This window comes from Toxorhynchites rutilus, chromosome 3 (assembly GCF_029784135.1).
Source record: "Toxorhynchites rutilus septentrionalis strain SRP chromosome 3, ASM2978413v1, whole genome shotgun sequence".
In the NCBI taxonomy this organism is placed as follows: Eukaryota; Metazoa; Arthropoda; class Insecta; order Diptera; family Culicidae; genus Toxorhynchites; species Toxorhynchites rutilus.
In genome coordinates this window covers 139120029-139143410 of record NC_073746.1, presented here as the reverse complement: position 1 = coordinate 139143410, position 23382 = coordinate 139120029, and the positions used below count along the sequence as shown (strand labels likewise).

At 38.1% G+C, this 23382-nt stretch overlaps 2 protein-coding genes across 2 annotated transcripts in view; one reads left to right on the top strand and one right to left on the bottom strand.

The window, feature by feature from the left end:
• LOC129776014 (uncharacterized) overlaps window positions 1–23382 on the top strand; it is a 143322-nt gene that overhangs the window by 69847 nt on the left and 50093 nt on the right. Inside the window, exons 3-4 of the mRNA XM_055781379.1 lie at window positions 18625–18741; window positions 18845–19172. Of these exons, the coding sequence (XP_055637354.1) occupies window positions 18625–18741; window positions 18845–19172 (445 nt within the window). The remainder of the gene's footprint in view (window positions 1–18624; window positions 18742–18844; window positions 19173–23382) is intronic.
• On the bottom strand, window positions 11170–12571 carry LOC129776015 (uncharacterized). The gene is made up of 2 exons (XM_055781380.1): window positions 12443–12571; window positions 11170–12384 (listed from the first exon to the last, which is right to left on the bottom strand). Exons 1-2 carry the CDS (start codon window positions 12476–12478, stop codon window positions 11596–11598), a joined length of 825 nt encoding a protein of 274 aa, XP_055637355.1. The 5' UTR covers window positions 12479–12571; the 3' UTR covers window positions 11170–11595.

Sequence of the window (23382 nt, the reverse complement as noted above, 5' to 3'; positions counted from 1 at the left end):
CGGCAGCTGACGAAAGTCCGCTTTGACGTAGGTTTCGTCGTCCATTACCAGGCAATGCAGCTTCGTCAGCATTTCGGTGTACAGCTTCCGGGCTCGCGTCTTCCCCACCATGTTTTGCCTTTCGTCGCGGTTAGGAGCCTTCTGAACCTTGTATGTACGCAGGCCCTTACGCTGCTTGGTCCGCTGGACGAATGAATTTGACAAATTCAGCTTATTGGCAACATCCCGGACCGAACTTCTCGGATCACGTCTAAACTGCTTAACTACGCGCTTGTGATCTTTCTCACTGACGGAGCATCCATTTTTGCCATTCTTCACCTTCCGGTTGATGGTTAGGTTCTCGAAGTATCGTTTTAGTACTCTGCTGACCGTGGATTGGACGATTCCCAGCATCTTACCGATGTCCCGATGTGACAACTCCGGATTCTCGAAATAAGTGCACAGGATTAATTCACGGCGCTCTTTTTCGTTCGACGACATTTTTCCAAATTTATGAAAAATTGACAGTGAAGCATGGCCAACGTGATCTATACACTCTTATCTGATTATAAGCGAAAGCTGAAGATATAATTCCTAAAAATTAAATTTCTACAGCGTTTTTTCCGTGATGCAATTTGATGTGACACACCCTTTATTTTGATGTTTTGACTTATCAACATAATTTCAATTAGACAACTGTATACATAAACTGGCGCATGAACAAATTTACTGTGTTGAACTAATACGGCATTGAATGAGGTTTTAAACTTCGCTGTCCTCTACACTTTGAGTGTAAAAGGCAACAGATTGAAATTAACCTTAATTGATTTGAATATCGTTCCTGGCTGTGAGTCTGAGTTTAAGTCTAAACATTCCAAAAAATGGACCAGGCCAGGGATACCATCCGTCCTGATTTGGCAGGACATGTCCTGATTTTGAGATGCTTTTGGGGCGCCTGATTTATATTTCATACATCATGGAATCTTTTTTTTTTTTTTATCTGTATTATAGTGATTTTCAACTCATTTGGCTGGTTCGTCACTTTTACTTCCATTTTAGGAAGAATGTCGGGAGTGAGAATTGAACTCGTGACCTTTAGCGTGAGAGGCATGGATGTTACCACTACGCCAGATCGCCTCCTCACATCATGGAATCAACAAGTCCACAGATTATCTCCGGCACTATTGCGCGTGTTGTTCGATGACTCGGAAACCGATCAAGAATCCACCGTAGTCGTACAATATAGAAGCCATCAACCCCGGAGTATTTTCACCGTATGGAGAAATATGTTAAATAAATATATGTAAGTGCAAATCACATACAACGTTAGTGGAGGCGATCTGGCGTAGTGGTAGCATCCATACCTCTCATGCAGAGATCACGAGTTCAATTCTCACTCCCGACATTCTTCCAAAAATGGAAGCAAAGGTGACGAACCAGCCGAAATGTGTGACAGTCACTAATGACAGAGAGAAAAAAAACATACAACGTATTTTTGACGTAGGACTACGTCTTTGATTTTTGATTTAGGATTCTAGAAGAATTAAGCTTTATTCTAATCAAAATGCTGCAGTTGTACGAGAAACCAGCCCGTAAAGTGCTTTATAGAATAAATCGATCGTTAACCTTTAAAAAATACATCTCCAAAGCAGTTTTCATTTCTGTGCGCCTGTGCTATTTCTCACAAACAAGAGACAAGAGTTTCTGCTGTACAATTGAATCACAAATTTCAGCATAACTCGAGAATTAATCAAGCAAACGGAACCAAATTCGGCGTGTGGAGGTTTTAGGGTGCAATAAATGTTTCTCTAACTCTCGCTCTAAGGGGGGGGGGGTGGCTGCCATACAAATAAAACACAAATTTCTGCATGACTCGAGAATTAATCGAGCAAATGAAATCAAGTTTGGCATGTGGAGGTTTTAGGAAAAGCGAAAAGTTTCTTAAGTGGCTTGACACTCCTCCCTCTTTCTACAGGGAGCGGGTGCGCTGAATAACTCGATAACTAATCAAGAAAATGGAATGAAACATGGCATATAGACGTTTTGGGGATCGAGAAACGCTTCTATGGTGGTTTGACACTCTTCCCCTCTTTCTAAGGGGAAGCTGCCATACAAATGAAACACAAATTGCTGCATAACTCGAGAACTTATGAAGCAAATGGAGCCAAATTTGGGATGTGAGGGTGTTTGGGTACGAAAAATGTTTCTATGATGGTATGCCACCCCTCCCTTCTCTGAAATGGAGAGGGGGTTCCATAGAAATAATACACGTATTCCAACCAAACATCACAATTGAAAATTTTCGGAAAACTCTGAAGGAAAATGGGAAAATTTGATAAATTCAATTCGCAAATGTTTTTTTTTTATCCCATTTATTTATTTATCAGGCTCATTAGCATTTTATCTGTAACAGAGCCGGGTTTTTATCGTGTACATGTACATATGTTTATGTTTCTATAAATTGTAAATTACACAGTTGAAGTAGTAGCCATTTAGGCGTTAGGTTTTCTGTTCCATTACATTATGGTAAATTACACTCTAGTAGCCATTTCGGCGTAAGGGTATTCTATCTGTTCTTCCATTGTTCAGCAGACCGGACAGCGGAGACAGTTGATATTGATCATTGTTGGGTTATTTATAGAACAGCAGTCCGATGTTTCTTGCAGAACAGAGCAGTTGTATGGATGAATCGATCTTTGTTCCACCGTGGATCGATCTCCATAGCTGATGATGGTTGCGTGGACGTAATTATTCTATAACAACACAAAGATGGTCAATTGAGGGCCCTGAACTCACGATCGATCGCTTAGTAAGCGAACGCGTAACCAAGTGGCTACGAAGACCCCCTATTCGCAAATGTTCTACGATTACATATTGACAAGCGTTGTTAGTCTATTTGATGTTTGCTCTAACGAAATTGATCTTCGTTCGAAAGTGGAAAGGGATTTGATTGTGATAAAACTCACTCCTATATCGTCTTCTATCTATATAAATAAAAATGGATCGCCGAATGTGTTGATAAGAGCAAAACTCGAGAAAGGAATTGTCCGATTTAGGGCTGTCTTCATTCTATCATATTTCCTGTCAAACTCAAACATTTATTCCATGTAACGAAGAAACATGTTATTTGCAAGTAGTTGAAAAATCTTGAACAAGAATTGTGTCCGAAAATAATTTTACGTTATAATGTCGAGTTTTGGTAGAAATACTGAAATTTTATAGTAAAAAATAATCCAGCCCGAAAATGTTAAGTGCTTCATAGAATAAATCGATCGTTAACCTTTGAAAAAAAACATCTCCAAAGCAGTTTTCATTTTTGTGCGTCTGTGCTATTGCTCACAAACAAGAGACAAATGCAAAGAATGTAAATTGTAGAAAAAGATGTGATCGATAAACTCCACGAATTTTCCTTTTTCGCTTTCAAGATTATATACAGGATTTATAGAGACATAAAATATTAAACTGAAATAGAACACAAAAAGTGTTAACCAAACCGTATCAAAAAATGTATTTACAAGTTGCAACGGTGTTTCGATAATGGCACAAGATAACTATTCATTCCAAATGCGGCAGGCATACTAAATGATGAATTCTTTTTATGGAAAAATTGGTTTCATCGCTCAACCATTTATAATGCCGTGGAAATCAGGCAATGAATCACGAGGAATAACACATATTTACCATTCATAACAAAAATAACTCTTGAAACAGTTGAAAACTTGGTGCCAATATAGTTGTCACTGCCTGTTAACCTCAAAAACACAATATTTCTAGTGCAATGATGGTTCTTTGTTTTTGAGAGGCTTTAACCCTTTATAGACGAATTTCATGCCAACTCGACTGGCCGTTGGCAGCACCATCTCAAATAGCAGTGAAACGTTGTGGGTGTAAAGACAACTTTGCATACTTGAAATACTCGAAAAATAATTAGACTACATTTGGAAAAAGCCAATCTTTTTTTCTCAATTTTTTACACAAAAATATAACTTAAAAACTATGATACATAAAAAATTATTGTCAAAGGATTAAATGTAGGAAATTATTTAAATTTTCACAATAAAATACCAAAAAAGTTTTTAAAAAAAATTACAAAAAAGTTGTTTTAAAAATTAAAATTCATTTTTCTCAAAAATGTATTTTTTTGAAATTCCCAAAAATATAAATATGAATAGCTCTTACAATTTCCAACAAGTCGTCCATACATCGGAAGATGGGCACTTTTACAGGGAAAATTTTTTTCGAGCAACAACTTTTTCATGTTTTCTTTGAAAAAAATACAACTTATCCTAATTTTTTTTAAAGTCAAGATATCGGTATAGTGTATTCGACAAAGTTTTAGATCTTATTAAAATGTGAACTTTTGTCGAAGACATCAACTTTCTATCTTTTTTAGTTTTTCGAATATATGTCATTTTTGTATGAAGACTCCTGAAAAAAATAATGTTTTGCTCGTAACATTTTTGTGTGTAAATTCTCACGTTTGAAAAGTTCTTGACATGTTTCCGAATAGAGAAAAGTTTGCAGAGCATGTAAATTGCGATAATTTATACATAAAAATGTTACGCATTAAACATGAACACTATTTTTTCAAAGAAAAAAAATGAAAAAGTTGTTGTTCGAACAACTCTTTCCATGTAAATGTGCCCATCGTCCGGTGTATGGAAAAGTTGTTGGAAATTTTAAGGGCAATTTATATCAATTTTTTTCAAAATTTTAAAAGTATATGTTTTCGAGAAAAATTAATTTTAATTTCCAAAATATTTTTTTTCAATTAATTTTTTTTCCAAAAAAATCTTTGATAAGTTTTAATAAAAACATAAGTTACTTCCTACATTTCAAATTTCAAAATTTTGATTTTTTTTGTGAAAATTTAAACAATTTCCTATATTTAATCCTTTAACAAGAATTTTGTAGATATCATAATTTTAAAATTATAAATTTTTGTAAAAAGATAAGAAACAAAAAATTGTCTTTTTCAAAAAGTAGTCTAATTCTTTTTCGAATATGTTAAATATGCAAAGTTGCTTAAAGGACCCATGTCTTCACATCCACAACGTTTCACTACTATCTGATGAGTTGGCATGAAATTCGTCTATAATACCTTGCAACTAATTGCCACCCACGAAAAATATGTTTTTCGATGCACTTGGAATATTATTTCAAAAATTTTACTTAACCAAAAACTTGTAAAGGCATCTGGCAATACTGCTTTTTTTGGGCTGCTTAAAATGTACTCTAATTATTTGGGAATCATTTTTATGCAACAAAACCACGATTTTAGAGCGCCTCCAGAAAATTCTGTTCAAATTCGTTGAAAGCGTAACAAGTTGACAAGTTTTTCATTGTAAATATTCTATTTAGAATCTACCGTGTAAGATCATCCCGTTTCTTCAATAAAATAAGTAGTTTATTTGATGAAAAATTCAAATTTTATTTTTTTTTTGCTACATTAGAAATATTGTTTTGATTATTGCACAACCAGAGGCGCTATAAAGTGAATTTGCAACGCAGCGGCAAACAGTGTTTTTGGGGCTTACGGGAAGTGGCAATTATATTGGTAACATTTTTTTTCAATTGTTTCAATAGTCGATTGTTTATCAATGGTAAATCCAGTGACGCCTCGATTATATTACTGTGCGTTTTTATCACGTCTCGTTTATATCACTCTCGAATTTATCACAAATGTTTCGCTTATATCACGTTTTTCGAAGCATAAGAAATAGGGGTAGTGGGGGCAAATTGGTCATGGGGGCAAAGTGGTCACCTGCTTATTTGGTAGTATAACTATTGACTATAGATGCCGTATTGATAGTCACCTTATGTTTGAAGAATTTAATATGACTTTTGAGTCTCCCTGTACTTCAGTAGAGCTGTCGCATGTCAAAATAAAAATTAAAAACAGAAATTGCTCTCTCGATAGCCATTAGGCCGTAGTTCTGTGCTTATGGTATCTAAGGAATTTCTCGTGAAATTTAGTTTATACAATCTGATATATTGAACAAATCATCAGTTTGGGCGACTGTTCACATATTCTAGAAGAGGTGAACAGATATTTCGTTCAATCTCAGCGATTAATTCGCATAGAAATTACTGTGATGTTTGGGGGCAAAGTGCTCATAGCTGAATAGCGACTTACAATGTTCTGTTTACTAAAGCTGATATACCGCATCACATTTCGCTCTTGAAGAGAATTCTTTTATGGCTTTGACCCTGGATAAATATGCCACTCCAACAAAACCAATGCGAAATGTTGCATGCATGAGAAAATTTAAATTGAGACTTTAGGTGAATAGGCCAAGCTTATTTCATACATGTACCTCCTATATCAAATATGATTTGAACAAATTTGGACGAAAAAAATGCAAAAACCTATGCCATTTTGCTTGATATGTGCGAGTGACCACTTTGCCCCCACTAGGTGACTACTTTACCTTTCACCTTTTTTTCTTATGATGAAAAGTGTACTTTTTTGAATGTGTATAGTAAAAGCCGTTTGCTGTCTTGAAGAACAATGAGTTGAACTATTATATGCTACAAGAAACGGGAATTGAAGAGGTATGTGGACGCTGGAAATGGGCTTATTCCTTAGGGTGATTACTATGCCCCCACTTCCCCTAATGTGAGAAGTTCAATTCTTGGTTAAATTATGAAACAAAACATGAAAATTAAACAGAAAAAATAGTTTTGAGCATTAATGCCAATTGTAATTATCAGCGGTATTCACGGTACTTTTATAAACCGAGTGAGTAGCAGCACAATACTCACAGAAAGTTGATGAGCGGACTGATGAGCAATTTATAGGAGTCCTGAATGAACAGCGGCAACTACACCCAATGAGTGGTTTGACGCGGAGTTCCAGCCAGCGACAGATGAGAAGCTCGCATGCTAGCTACAACTATGACACATCAGAGCAGAGGAAGATATCGTGATGCTAGATCTGCTGAAAAGAGACTCCATCGTTGGAAGGAACGTCAGCATTGGGAACGAATTCTTGCTGGGGGCGGAGGATTGCTTCTCCAGACACGACGCGAGGAGCTTTTATAAAACGATAAACGGTAACAGGAACCTGTGGGGGTCTCCGTAGCCACATTGGTTGCGCGTTCGCTTAGTAAGCGATCGATCGTGAGTTCAAAACTCAGGACCCTCATTGACCATCTTTGTGTTGTTACAGAATAGCTACGTCCACGCAACAATCATCAGCGATGGAGATCGATCCACGGTCGAAATAAGATCGATTCATCCATACAACTGCTCTGCTCTGCAAGACACATCGGGCTGCTGTTCTATAAATAACCCAACAATGATCATTCAACTGTCTCCACTGTCCGGTGGTCCAACTGGATAATGGAAGAACAGATAGAATACTCTTACACCTAAATGGCTACTGTGTAAATGTACCATATGTAATGGTATAGAAGGAATACTGGCGAATGGCAACTGTGTAATGTGTTAATTATAGATATATGATAACCATGTGACATGAACACGATTAAAATTCGGCTCTGTTACGGCTTAAATGTTAGTGAGCCTCAAATAAATAAATGGGATAAAAAAAAAACAGGAACCTGACCGTGCAACCACTGTAATGATCAACGACAGGGAAGGGCACCTGATTACCGACAAACCGGAGGTGATCAGGCGTTGGCAGCAACATTTCGATGGGTTGATGAATGGTGAAGATGGAGCCGTTGAAAGGAATAGGATTGATGTTAAGGATGATTGACAAGCTGTGGATCCACCAACCATACTCATTTGCCCAATATATAAAAAGGGTCACCGCCTCGACTGTAGCAATTATCGAGGGATAACTCTCCTCAACCCTGCATATAAAATACTCTCCCGCATCCTGTTCCATATTCTGAGGCCGTTGCAAAAATCCTTTGTTGGCGAGTACCAATGTGGTTTTCGAGAGGGACGATACACAATGGACCAAATGTTCACGCTGCGTCAGATCCTCGATCGATTTCGGGAGTACAACCTGCGGACTCACCATCTGTTTGTAGACTTCAGGGCTGCCTACGGTTCAGTCAACATCAAGCTTCGGGGTAGCGGGCGAAACATCCGACTCGTTCATGACGTTGGACATCTGAAGCAGGGTGACGGGCTTTCGAATTTACTATTCAACATCGTGTTGGAAGGGGCTGTACGAAGGGCTGGTGTACAAGGGAGTGACACCATCATCACGAAGTATCACATGCTCCTGGGATTTACGGACGACATTGATATTACTGGTGTTCGAAGTACATGGTGGCTGGTAGAGAACGTGGTAGCCCGTCTGGTGTTGATGCTGCGGTTGTGATAGATGGGTATACTTCTGAGTATATTTGTTTACCTGGGAACATTAGTGGCATGCGACAACTAGGTGAGCCGTGAGATTAAGAGATGGATAGCGACAGCAAACAGCACGTTCTACGGATTACGTAACCAGCTGAGTTTGCAAATCCACACAAAATTTGCGATCTATAAGACATTGATTCTGCCAGGGGTACTCTATGGTCATGAAGCATGGATACTGAAACTCTTTCAGCTGACAGGCGAGCTCTTGGTGTCTTTGAGCGTAGAGTCTTACGGTCCATCCTCGGCGGCAAACTTGAAGACGGTGTATGGCGCAGGCGCATGAATCATGAGGTGTACCATGCATACAAAACACGGAAGGCTACAGTGGGCTGGGTATGTAGCTAGAATATCGGACGAACGGTCAGCAATGGCTATATTAAGCAAGAATCTCGATAGAGGTCGTCGATTTCTTGGCAGGCACCGCACTCACTGAATGCGTGCAGTTGACGAGTATGCCAGCGCAGTGGGTGTTAGGGAAGACTGCAGGACAGCAGCCCAAGAGCAACATGGCGGGGTATGCTGAATTCGGCCCTGGATCGATAATCGGTTCGTTGCCAAAAAAGTAAAGTAAAGTAATTAAATATTCACGGTACTTACGGAAAATTATCTTGCTATATAATTTGTAGCGTTTACCAATTAGGAAATTTTAAGGGGTTTTTATATCTATTTCTTTCAGAATTTTGAAAGCTTATGTTTCCGAGAAAAATGAATTTTATTTTTCAAAATATTTTTTTTTCAATGAATTTTTTTTCCAAAATTTTTTTTATGATTTTTAATGAAAACCAAAATAATTTGCTCCATTCCATTCTTTGACTACAATTTTGTAGGTCTAATATTTTTTTTTGTATTTTTTTTTAAATTTTTAGTTTTTACCTTTTTCGAAAATTTTCAAATTGAAAACTATAACATCTACAAAAAGATGGTCAGAAAATGAAATGTAGGAAATTACTTAGGTTTTCGTTAAAAATTATCAAAGAATTTTTTGGAAAAAAATTTCATTGAAAAAAATATTTTGAAAATTCTGAAAAAAAATAGATATAAATAGCCCTTAGAATTTCCAACAAGTTTTCCATACATAGGACGATGGGCAGATTTACATGGAAAAAGTTTTTCGAACAACAACTTTTTAATTTTTTTCTTTGAAAAATACTATTAATGTTTAATTCGTAACATTTTTATGCATAAATTATCAAAATTTACATGTTCTGCTAACTTTTCTCTGTTTGGAAATATGTCAAGAAAATGTCAAACACAAAAATGTTACGAGCAAAACATTATTTTTTTCAGGAGTCTTCATACAAAAATGACTTATATTTCAAAAGTTATAACAGATAGAAAGTGGACGTCTTCGACAAAAGTTCACATTTTAATAAGATCTTAAACTTTGTCGAATACACTATATCGCTATCTTGACTTCAAACAAAATTAGGTTTAGTTGTGTTTTTTTCAAAGAAATTATAAAAAAGTTGTTGTTCGAAAAACTTTTTCCCTGTAAAAGTGCCCATCTTTTGATGTATGGACGACGACTTGTTGGAAATTGTGAGGGCTATTCATATATATTTTTTTGGGAATTTTAAAAAAATACGTTTTTGAGAAAAATGAATTTTAATTTTTAAAATAACTTTTTTTTCAGCAAAATTTTCTTCCAAAAATTTTTTTGGAATTTTCGTAAAAATTTCAACCTTTGACATGAATTTTGTAGGTATCATAGTTTTTAAGTTATATATAGTTGTAAAAATTTAAGAAAACAAATTTGGATTTTTCCAAAAAGTTGTCTAATTATTTTTCAAATATTTGAAGTATGCAAAGCTGCTTAAATGACCCACAACGTTCCACTGCTATTTGAGATGCTGCTGCTAATGGCCAGTCGAGTTTGCATGAAATTCGTCTATGGCCTTTTTTCCTTGTTTTAGTTTTTGCCGGAACGAATATCATGGAGAGGTATGCTGCCATCAACGTTTGAAGCGAGAAGCAATTTGAGGACAACTGATGTCCGGTGGAGAACAGCTCTGTAGGCCGAGACGGTCATATGTAATAAGAGAATTTAAACGAAGTCCCGGCAATTCTGCTTCAGTGAACCGAAATTATAGCTGGATATTTTTTTCCGCATTTCATACTGATTAAGCTTCAAAGAGAAACACAATTTCATTAAAAAAAACCAGTTCACATGCAATCTTGTTTAACCAAATTTCGAACGTAACACTTTTTATAATACTTTACTACATGGGCCGAAAAGCCCTGGGATTTTCAATGAAAACAACCGTTTTTTGGGTAAAGCTGTATTTATTCCTCAACATAGTTTCCTTCGAGGGCAATAAACTTGGTATAGCGAGTTTCCAACATTTCGTTTTCTTACGAAACTTCGATATATGCTTGTCAGCAACTCTGCAGACTACCTATTGGTCTCAGGAGTGTGGTAATGGATCCAAGTTTCATCCATTGTCACAAAACGTCAAAAGGATACCACTCGACTAAGCTTCAACAACGCCAAACTGGCTGTTGAATCATCAATGCGTCGCTGTTTTTGGTCGACGGTCAGCAAACGCGGTACCCATCGCGCGGATAGCTTTTTCATTTTAAAAATGTCGTGCAAAATGTATCCCACTCGTTCTTTTGAAATACCTACGGTCTCAGCTAACTCGCGTAACTTCACTTTACGATCGTTCAAAACAAGTCGATACACTTGTTCTACGATTTCTGGATTCGAAGCCTCTTTTGACCTTCCAGAAGCTCATTTTGAATTCACTAAACCACCGATAAACTGTTTTTTTTTCTCGAAGAAGCAGAAGTGGAATAACGTTTCGTCAACCACTGTGTCTATTGTTCAGGCGTTTATCCCATCAAAAAACAATGTTTGATCAAAATACGATATTCCTCTTTTTCCATTTTCTATACGAATGCTCAGGTAGTTACAATTGAACAACTGTAGTTTGTGAACAAATAAACGAAATGTCATGAAACTTCACATGTAAGCTAGTGACAGATGAACCTCTCAAAACGAATCTTGTTATTTTTTAGTGGCGCTATTTTTTGAAAATTCCGGGACTTTTCAGCCCATGTAGTATAACACTGATTTGAATAATCTTTGATGGTCTCGCAAACGTTTTATTTTCTACGTTTGGCGGTTTTACATCACAAATTCAATCCATGTTCTTATGTTCATCTATTCGACACCTATTTGACAATTTAAAAAAAAATCCGTTCTATTAATAACTCTTTTTTAGCAAACTAGTTGATTCCTAGGGAATACGTGAAAACTATTGCCCTTGTAGAGTCCTCTTATCTCCTCAAAGACTCATCAGGCTCAACAGACGGTGGCTCAGCTGGACCCCCAGTGCTATCGGGGGTTTCATATACGGTTGTCTCGTCCGTTGGCGGTGCAACAGTGGTCGTTACCAAGTGCCCTTGGCAGATTTGTTGTAACTGAATCAAAACCGTATTGTACGCCGTCTGCAGCAGCTGATCATTGAGGGTCAAACATTGTCGATACTTCACTCGGATCGCTTCCAACCTAGTTCGAAAACCTTCGATTAGAAGAGATAACTCCGCCACAAGCCCATTGGGAGTTTGCTCAAGCTGTACAAGCTTTTCCTGCAGGCGATCAACGATAGTTTGAGGGTCCACGAAGATGTTTTGACTCCGGAACACGTCATAGATGCTGATGTCGATGAAGGAGGATTCATTTTTCTCAAGTTCCGCGTAGATAAGTCTGATTTCGGTGTTCAAACTTGCGTCGACGGTGTTGATGCAATTTGTGAATGACACACCTGCTAGATTTAAATTCACCTCGACACTGCTGCGTAGAAATCCGAGACAAGAGCTGTCAGCTTCTGGGTTCTGGCCGTTGACGTGGTGGAGAGTGTTCTGTTCAAGATTAATCGCCGAACGCAGGAAGCTATCCTTGGCCAGAAAAATGTCGCTATGAAAATCAAAGATTGCCTGGGTGCTGTTCACTTTGGCGCTCGATACTGCATTGATAACGAAGTTCTGCAGATCACGATAAGCTGGTTGAACCTCACGCAAACTATCGATGACTGCAAGAGAGGTATCTCTCTGGGCTGCTGTAAACTGTAAGAAGAAAGGGGTTTTATAGATGTCGCTTGGATGAAATGGGATAAAAACTTACGCCCAATATGGCAACGAATATCACAAACGATTTCATGATGTTGACCGCTTCCCACAGAAGGCACGGAGCTGGTGGCTAGTGAGCTAGTGGAGTCTTGGGTAGCTCAGAAATGATTGCGATATATACAATTGATTGATATTGTTTTTATACCTCTAAGCCACTGTTGATTCCATTGGCACGGTTTGAAATTTCTCAAGTATCTTCGAAGTCTTATCATCTAGCTTATTGATCATGATAGAGCAATTCGAGCATTAGAACTCGTGACAGTTATTAGAAAAGTGTGTTTACCGAACGAATTGCCCTAAGACTATAACGTTCCTGGAAATCGGTTTCGCCGAAAAAGAGACGTATGCAAGTCATTAACTGGGGAGAGTCAACAAATATATAGAGAATAGATGATTCATATATGCAAAACATGGAGCCACTATTTATGGTGTTATCAACAGAATTCAAACGTCCGCTGGCACTGATAACATTTGTTGTTATATTTTTTATGGTGTATGCAGCTGACGCAGGTTGACGGCTTGGACTTCAAATCTCGATGTATTCGGGAGATTTTCCATCTTCCAAATAAGGTTTCTTTGCGACTCGCATGATTCGAACTGTTTGACCGAAGCCAAATTTTTGACACTTTTTGACAGATAAAATTTTACCAACGTGAACTGGTTGTAGTGATCAAATATATTTGACACAAAAAACGTCAAGCAAGTTTTTAGTTCTTGTTTGCTTAAGATTTTTTGGACCTGCTCCTTAAATCCATATATTAATATACGTTCAATATTTCAGTCAAATTTTTTCCATGTTTGAAGCCTGACACTATTGGCACTCTGACGCTATTTTTCCAAATCGTTACCCTGTCCAAATATTCAGAATTGGAAAAAACCATGACTCATAAAAATAATAATACCTGTGTTAAGTTTAAATTGATGAATCCAAGTGGACATACTCAAGATTCTTGTATCTGTATCTATCCATCCATTCAACTTGAATCGTGCCTGCGAGTGGCGGCATGTCTTGTTTACATGCTGTTGACATTCAAACTTGGGTTATCGGATTAAACTACACTTAAATGATACTTGAACATAGGTAATCACCGGCACGGTGATTTTTTCTTGCAATGAATGGACTGTTATTCGACGCAATGCCGAATGATGACGATGAAAGTGAATAGTTGTACTTCCTTAATAATTTACTATTGATTGGTGTAATCAATATTAGGTCATTGAGTATAACACGTTCGATCACCTCATATTTTGTCTTGAATGGTACTAAAGTTCCCAGAAGAATTTTTGCCGTCTCAATGTAGGTACTATTTGCATCACTATTAATAGTACTTAGTTGAGATTTCTTATGCGAAATAGCATGTCTTGAACGTATTCTGACTGGAAAGTTTTAGAATACGCGTGGGCACTGTGCAAGTAGGATGAAATTTCGGTACCGAACCCAAACCCCCGGCATGATAATGTGTGACGCTAACCAATCGGTCACGGGAGCAACCTTGATCACCTCATGCACTATGTCGAAATTCGTAACCGGAAAAAAAATCGCGAAGGAAATAAAAGCAACAGAAAAAACCGCAGAGAAAAAAGCGTAATGTCACAACAGTCTACTAGAAATATTCTGACATTTAGCGTTCTGAATCATATTTCGGACAACATCATATTTCGGACTCTTTGTTCTAATATCTTGAAATGCTTAATGCATTGGTGATATAACTATCAAATTAATATCACAATTCCTTCTTTAGAGTAATCCCTTGGTTTCACTATCATTTCACATGAGAACTACATTAGAATTATAACATGATCGGCAGAAATCTTGCAACACTACTCATTATCGTTTGTGTTTCTGTCCGAAATTTGATTTAGTGTCCGAAGTTTGATACTTATTCGCTTCATTTTAAAAGCATTTTATTCGATGATTTTTTTATGTTTTAATCAAATAGGTACGAAAGTAGAAAGCTTAAAAGCATATTGAACTAATTTATTAAAAATATCAACCAGATAATACCTGTGCATAAAGTTTAGATCTGTTTTCTGCATCATATGCCTTAAGCGTCCGAAATATGATTCAGAATGGTATTTTTTCGTAATTAAATTCTTTTTTAGGTCAATGCAATGAGGGTAAAATCCCCATTTAGCGAGGATAAGGAACCGAAGCGGCCCCAAGCCGTCGAGGTGACGCGATCCGAGCCGGCCGCCGATCCGCCGTCGGTGTCTTGGTCAGAAGCTAGACCAGATGAATTGCATTGAAACCATACAATGCCTTTTTCAGCAACGACACTTTATGCTACAAAACGATGACTTTACCCAACATGTAGGATACCATAGTTATTCGGTGACAATGGTTGTTGAATGTAATATTTTAGGCGCTTCATAAATCCGTCAAACCAGCTGAGCGAGTGTTGAGGTAGAAAGGATGAGTAAGCTCATGTTTTTCGGCCAATTCAAATGCCATTTCCCGGATATCATGTGACATTGAACCATATAGCTGATTTTGCAGGTCGAGAATATGATTGACCATCTCCGTTCTTTCCTTTTTTAACGGCTTTATTTCAGTATCATCAATGTCCTGGATTAATAAAGGAAGGGGTATGATAACTGCTAACTACTACTTGCCTGATTATTCTCTAGATTATTATTATGTATAATCACAAAGAAACCGTTTAACTTAAAAAGTTTTTTTTTACTAATTCCACGGCGTCTGGAATCAATTAGACCTAAGGGAAGCTTCAAACCTTCAAACCTGCAAACCAACCCCACACAACATGCAGAAATTTAAATGCAATTTATTTCATTTATTGTTATCAAACTTACAGTTTTGCTGCCTCAAATGGTTCCTCTTCTGTAGGCGAACAGAACTTTACTGCACAAGACACGAAAAGTTTGTTTCCCATTCGAAAAACTTACATTTTCTTACAATCAAAGTGCTTGCTTTTGATGAATGTTACTTGGTACATTTATACAATATCTTTATTTATTGCTCAACGTCTAACCGGGCAAAGAGAAAAAAAAAACAATTTTGGAAAACAATTGCTTTTATAATTCTAGACCGGAAATACAAATTACTTTCAATAAAGTACTATAAACTCAAGCTATAATTAGCTGATCTCTTTGTCTAGATATCTTTACGAGTGGTGTAACCTATCTATTTAACAGCTTTGTTCATAGTACCATTTCCCTCCACCTGTCAAATTTTACCAGGATTTTTTTACGTCAAATACATAAGGTTTAGGCTATGGCCTGTCGTCTTCGTTCAAGCCGGTGAAGAAGGCGACCAGCAAGAAGAAAGCTGTTGCTACTGTCGGTACAGTAGTACCGTTGCACAGAAGCCGGAAACGTCGGAGCCAAAAAAATCAGCAGAAGCTGCGAAAAAAAATATACATAATCACGCACAACACGAGAGATTTTGTTTTGTTATCAGCTGAAATAGTTCTCCTCAGGATTCGAAATTGCTTTAAAGCGAAAGAATTTATCAAATGCTGTGACATTTTGACAAATTCTTTTTGTAATCTCTAAAAAGTGCTATCAATGTAAAATTACGTCTTTCTGAAACTCATTAAGGTACAAGATGAATCTTGAGAAAGACAATTCATTCCCGCTCGACACTTGCCGGCAAACGATGTTCACTCAATATAATTCTTAAACATTTTATCTTCCGAATGAAGTGATAATCATGTCACTTCGTTCAGTCGACAAAGAGGTATTGAAGCTCAAAGCCTTATGACTTCAACGAAACGCTCTCGTCTTCGAATTCCCCCAAATATTCATTTATCAATTCATCGAGAATTGATTCAGATGCATCTTCAAACAAAGGATCACTAAATCAATGATAGTCCTAAAGGGTGTCCACGATGAAATTGCCACACTATAAAATTGCTCTATCTTTTTAACCGTTGGGTAGAATTTAATGAAAATTTTGGGTGGATTTAGTTCATAGTGCATTATTTACATCCTGCAAGTTTTAAATTCCTGTGATCAAAACTCGCGGAAATGGAGTCGAAAGAACAGCTCGTGCGTGATAAAATCTTGCGCATTCATCACAAGAACAAGGATCTCTCGCATCGTTCCATCGCTAAAACGTTGGGAATCGCGAATTCCACGGTGTCGCGAGTGATTAACGGTTCGAGGAACGATTGACCACCGATCGGAAGCCCAGAAGTGAAGGAAAAAGTATTCCGTACAACACCAAAAATCACAACCGCGTAGTTGGGGCCTTCAACCGAAACCCGAACGCCTCCGTTCGGGATGTGGCTAAGAAGCTGCACCTAAGCCGAAGTTTTATCCAGAAGGCCAAAACTAAGGCTGGGTTTCGAACGTTCAAGGTACAAAGGCCCCCAAATCGCGACGAGAAGCAGAACAAGTCCGCCAAAACCCGTGCCAGGAAGTTGTACCTCAACATGCTGACGAAAGTTGAATGCTGCATCATGGGCGACGAAACATATGTGAAGGCCGACTTCAAACGGATCCCCGGCAACCTGTTTTTCACGGCCAAGGATAAGTTCAGCGTTCCGGAGCATGTCCACACTCAGAAGATGTCCAAATTTGCGAAGAAATTCCTGGTTTGGCAAGCCATCTGCACGTGCGGAAGGGAAGTGCACCTTTCGTGACCCAGGACACGATGAACGGACAGGTGTACATGAAAGAGTGCCTCCAGAAGCGGCTGCTTCCTCTCCTGAAGGCCCACAACAATCCCTTGGCCTCATGCCACTACTCCAAGGACGTGCTGAAGTGGTATGCGGACAATAAGGTCAATTTCGTGCCGAAAATGTTCAACCCTCCCAACACTCTGGAGCTCCGCCCCATCGAGAAGTACTGGGCGATTATGAAGCAGCACCTTCTTAAACGACCTAAAGTAGTGAAGACAGTCGAGGAACTGAAGAAAGTATGGGTTTACATGCAAAAAACGGTTGACTCACAGGTTGTGCAGAATGGTGCGGGCATTTGCGTATGGACTGTAAATAAAATACGAGTAAAATGGTAAAATGAAGTTTAATAGTAATTTTTCAATCCCTGAAAATTTGATGGCAATCGGATGAAAACTCGAATTTTGCGAATCAATTTTGTGTGTGGCAATTTCATCGTGGACACCCTTTAGTCTACTTCAACCTTGCGGATATATCACAGATATAACCCACTTCCTGTTTTTTATGTTGATATCACACAGAGTTTCTGCTGCTTATAAATACCATAGTAAATATTGTTTATATTGGAGGAACTTCGCCTTTTCAATACAGTAATATTTGCTTGTTTGCTTTTTGTACTCGAGAGAGAGAGGGTTGAGAGTGAAAGTTGAAATTTTGATGTCGAAAGAATTTCATGAAATGAATACATTCCAGAAAGAAGATCAAAAATACAAGTACACCAAGAAAAAACTGGGGGTCTCCGTAGCCACATTGGTTGCGCGTTCGCTTAGTAAGCGATCGATCGTGAGTTCAAAACTCAGGACCCTCATTGACCATCTTTGTGTTGTTACAGAATAGCTACGTCCACGCAATAATCATCAGCGATGGAGATCGATCCACGGTCGAAATAAGATCGATTCATCCATACAACTGCTCTGCTCTGCAAGACACATCGGGCTGCTGTTCTATAAATAACTCAACAATGATCAATCAACTGTCTCCGCTATCCGGTGGTCCAACTGGATAATGGAAGAACAGAAAGAATACTCTTACGCCTAAATGGCTACTGTGTGAATGTACCATATGTAATGGTATAGAAGGAATACTGGCGAATGGCAACTGTGTAATGTGCTAATTATAGATATATGATAACCATGTGACATGTACACGATTAAAATTCGGCTCTGTTACAGCTAAAATGCTAATGAGCCTTAAATAAATAAATGGGATAAAAAAAAGAAAAAACTGACGATATTTTCATTATGTAAAATCCTTAAAGTTGAACGGGGTCACCTCTTGATGAGACTCACTAATTTTCAAATCACACATGAAATTTGTACAAGTGCCGATTGAGCATTAAATACCAGACAATGCGTATACTATACCGAAATTGGGCGCATCGAAATTTGTAACTTGACCACAAACGGCAACCACATCGGTGGGCGAGAGAAAATTGCAAAACGCTGTCATGCTAATTGATGATTGCATTCCACCGCTACCAATTTATTTTCTCGTCAACAACAGATTCACGTCGCATTCCGCATTCCTGTCATTCCAGTGCAGCACCACAGTTCGGAGCTGAACCCGATCCATCAATCCCAGCAATCAAACAGCATCGCCACGTCGGATTCACCTGAGGGTAAACATCAAATTTCCGTTCCCCAGAAACGCGGAGGTAAGCCTGGCTGTGGGTCAACTTCGTAGTGTAATATTTGAATCATATTCTCATCAACAATCGAATCGTTTCGTTTCTACAATGGGGCGTTTTCCGTTTCCAGTGAACCCGTTGCTGTATAATGATTTTGAATTTTCGGGAAATTCCATGCCCCACGGGGGTTCCTGGGATGATCTCGGAAGCTCACCATCACTTGCCGGACGTTCGTCGCTTGCACTGTTCCCGGATCAACTTGGGGGTAGCGAAAGTCACGGAGGCAGACTAAGGAACTATGATTTGCTGGCGAATCTACTCAGTGCGCCTTCCCAAACGTTCTATAATGAGCCGATTTCGGTTCCTTCGGTTAGTTATCCCTTCGGGTACTATGGAATGGATGGACGAACCAAGCGAATGGCTAACTTGGAGGAGTCAAACCGCCAGAGGCCATTGAGGTAAGTCGAACTTATTAGAGGAACATTTTAACAGTATTGAATAATTGAATCAATTAACTGAATATTTCCCATAATTTAAAGTGAGGCTTCAAAGATAGGGTTACCATCAAGCAAGGCCACCCTATCGAATTTCAACAGGTGTTCATTTAACCGGTATGCTAGCTGAATCAGGCTGATCTTCCACGCTTCTTATAAACATGTACTGCGTGCAAGGAGTTAGATACTCATAAAAAAAAACTTCATCTTCAAGCCACTGTTTACATCGGACAAAAACAAATCAAACGACTTTCCATGACCGGAAGGATAACAAATCCCGAAGTTAAAACAGCAGCTATATAATTGCGCCCTCGTTGTTTTAAACAAATATTTGTAAAAAAAAACTTTGAGCAGCGTAAAAAGTTCATAATGTTTATGTGTTTCCTCTTCAGTTTTCGTGCTCCCACTCATGGGTTCGCATCGGAATAATGAACAAACCAGAAGCTAAGCCATGAATGAGCATCGGCTGTTAAAGTGACTGAAGTCAAACATCATAAACAAAAAACCGACAACGTAAACTTTTTTCTGCTACCAAAAATATGCCAAAACAATCGACCCCATCCGAAGCAGTCGCCATCGTGTAGAGGAGAGATTGAATAAATATTGTATAAAAAGGGGATGCAAAGATCGTGGGAAAACGGGAGCAAGCGTTATCGTTCTTGCGGAAATCGGTAGAGCCGAGATCAGATAGCAATCAGTCAAGGATGTTTTGTCGTTGTAAAACAGAAACTGCTGTTGAATTGTTAGGCAGGGAGAAAAGTTTTGTGGCATTTTCTTGAACGATGTTGTTAACTAGTAACGATTTTAAGAAAAGTCTAAAGAAAAATCTTAAAACATACATAGATTTATTGTCACCGTTTTGTATCGTAATCATCCGTCATCTTTCGCCGCCCTCACTGGACTTGTTTAGATTTTTGTTTTTATTATTTTCTGTCACCAGAACCAACTCTTTCGTAGCTGTTGGGCTGATACGTCCTACACAGCGGTTTACCCGCAACAATTATCGTAACGTTCAGCTGTGTATGTCAGAGATAATATTTGTTTCACCACAAGCATTATCCCGAATTTCTAAACTAAATGTTTTGACAACGCATAAAAACATCAACAATGTGCACATTTGATGCAATAGTACACGAACACTCTTCACCAGATGATACGAAAATCGGTATGGACACCTATTTTTCACAAAACTCTATCAACTCTCCGAAGCGATTTTGCTCTCGAACTTTGCGTCGAGTCAATCTGCTGTTAGTGACAGCAGCCTCAAGAAGTTATTCTAGTGTAGAGGTACGAATTTCGGATGTTTTTTTCAGGCTCCGTAAAAATAAAACAAAGAATATTTTTATTATCCAATATATCATTGTTTGTTCATCTATCTTTTTGCAATAAACAAAAAATTGCACGAAAAATAACATTCATAATTAGAACAATTACAATCTGATGAAGTGAGGGGGCTCAAAAAAAAGTTGTGCCATGGCGTGAACGATTCCAGCCCTTCTGGTTATCTGAAACAAAAAAAAAATCGAACAGATTTTGAATCAGTGAAGATGCTGCTCTCGCATGAACCTCGGACAAGTCAAAAATGTGTTTTTTTTTATAGAATGGAGGCCGTTTTAAAAAAATGCTATTTAAATCAACTCTCTAATCGGGACATCGGAAAACAACTCGGAATCACTCAACGGCACTCACGCAAGGAGAAATACGGTCAGAATGGTTGTTCTATTAGTGATCAGGATCACTGCGTGTCGGGAAAGCGTTTACTCAAGAGATGGGCAAAACGGTTCATTTCAGTGAGCGGCTCAGAGCCATGCGCTCAATGAAAAGAGCCGGCTCATTTGAGCGGCTCGACGGCTCTTTTCAAGAACTGGTTTATTCGGACATGTAAAGAATGGAAGACGTAAAAAATAAGGTTTAAAACAATAATCAGTGCAAAGAAAAGTAAAAAATATTACTTTACTAAAGGTTTTCTCTCACAATGATATTCTTTTTTTTTTATTTATAAACATTATCTTTCCAATGTTATATGATGGAAGTCTACTACATCTTTCACTGCAAACTTGTCTTGCTTTCGGAAAAACTCGCTCATATGGTACTGAAGTCGCCGGAATACATAATATTTTCAAAAAAAAAAGATAGAGCCGCGGAGAGATAAATTTCCTTTCATTCCACCAAAACGAAAGGTCGCTTAGTCTCAGAAAATGTGGTTTCGTTAAATGTTTATCTACAATAGATGTTGCAACAGCTTTTGGATCATGTGAGAATCGAAGATTGCCTACCAATGCATTAAACTCCTCCCATACAGATGACAGCGCTTCATCACCAACGATTTGTGGTAGTTTCGTAGGTGTGTGTTCTATGGATGTCATTTTTAGCATCCTTATCAACGACTGGTGTGCATAGTTGTACTTTCTGTTATCCCCAAAACCTTGCTGCTTGAAGCGAGGATCTAGCAGTATTTGTTAGGCTACTAATTCGTCTGACTCAAGATTTGTAGATCGCTTTACCAGCTCCGGAATCAATTTATACAGAGCTTTTTTATAATCACTAGAACTGATTTCTCTTGATCCATAAAATGTTGATCATGTCGAATTATCAGTCGGGAGAATATAGCAGTTTTCGATAACGACACAGTTTTCTCCTCGTTTTATATCCCAAACGTTTTTAAAATATTCCGAATGGAATATTTTCATGATTAACTGTATTATATTAGTCAAATCATTTCATTCGATACCCATATGCGGATTGGATTTATCATAAATAACTGTGATTTACTAGTCAACCCCGTTCATCTGATACCCATATGATAGGGTTTTCCGAAGAAATGTAGTCTGCCATTTCGTAACGGTCATCATTTTGGATTTACATTTTTCATGAATAACTGTGTTCTACTAGTCAAGCCTTTTCATTAAATACCCATATTGAGGGGATTTTGCAAGTAATACATATTTCGCCATTTTGGGGTGGCGGCCATTTTGGATTTACATTTTTCATAAATAACTGTGTTCTACTAATCAAGCTCTTTCATTTGATATCCATATTGATGGGGTTTTGACGAAATTAGTTGTCTGTCGTTTCGTAACGGCCACCATCTTGGAATTCCATTTTACATAAATAACTGTGTTCTACTAGTCAAGTCCTTTCATTAGATACCCATATTGAGGGGGTTTTGGAAAAAAAATCATATTTCGCCATTTTGGATTTACATTTTTCATAAATAACTGTGATCTACTAGGCAAACCCTTTAATTTGGTACCCATATTGATCGGGTTTTGACGAAATTAGTAGTCTGTCATTTTATAACGGCTGCCATCTTGGATTTCCATTTTACATAAATATCTGTGTCCTACTAGTCAAGTCCTTTCATTAGATACCCATATTGAGGGGGTTTTGAAAAAAAATACATATTTCGCCATTCTGGGATGGCGGCCATTTTGAATTTACATTTTTTATAAATAACTGTGATCTACTAGGCAAGCCCTTTTATTTGATACCCAAATTAATAGGGTTTTGGCGAAATTAACTGTCTGCCATTTTGTAACGTCCGCCATCTTGGATTTCCATTTTACATAAATAACTGTGTCCTACTAGTCTAGTCCTTTCATTAGATACTCATATTGATAGAGTTTCGAGAAAATTTGTAATCCGCCAAAATTTACAAACATACAAACAGATAAATGAAACCGCTTGAAAAGCAGCATGGGAAACATATATTTCTTCCGCACTGCCGCAAGCCACGGTTCGTCAGAACAAGCGTACGATTCACGGTTCTTTATCAATATGCCAGCTCTCAAAAGAAAAACACGTTTCTTTTATGAATCGCAGTTCTTTTTTGAACCGTGGTTCTCAAATGAACGGCTCTTAAATGAACCGCGGTTCAAAAAGAGCCACGGCTCATAAAAGAACCGTGGGTCTTTTTTGAACCGTGGTTCAAGAGCCGTACATATAAGAGCCGTTCATTTGAGAGCCGCGGCTCATTTTTAAAGAACCGTGGATCGTACGCTCTTTCTGACGTACCGGCTCAAATGAGCGGCTCGTGAGCGCTCGCCCATCTCTAGTTTACCCCCAATGCTTCGGTCAGGGAAATGCACGGGCCTGGTAACTATACACCAAGATGCTGACGAAGCCTCATTGTCTTATCATGGATGATGAGACTTACTTCACGGCTGACTTCCGG

Bases quoted from the DNA above. Each gene is read 5' to 3' on its own strand.
- LOC129776015 (XM_055781380.1), bottom strand. From the start codon at position 12,478: ATGAAATCGTTTGTGATATTCGTTGCCATATTGGGC. The intron at 12,385-12,442 runs GTAAGTTTTTAT...TTCTTCTTACAG, and splicing joins TATTCGTTGCCATATTGGGC to TTTACAGCAGCCCAGAGAGA.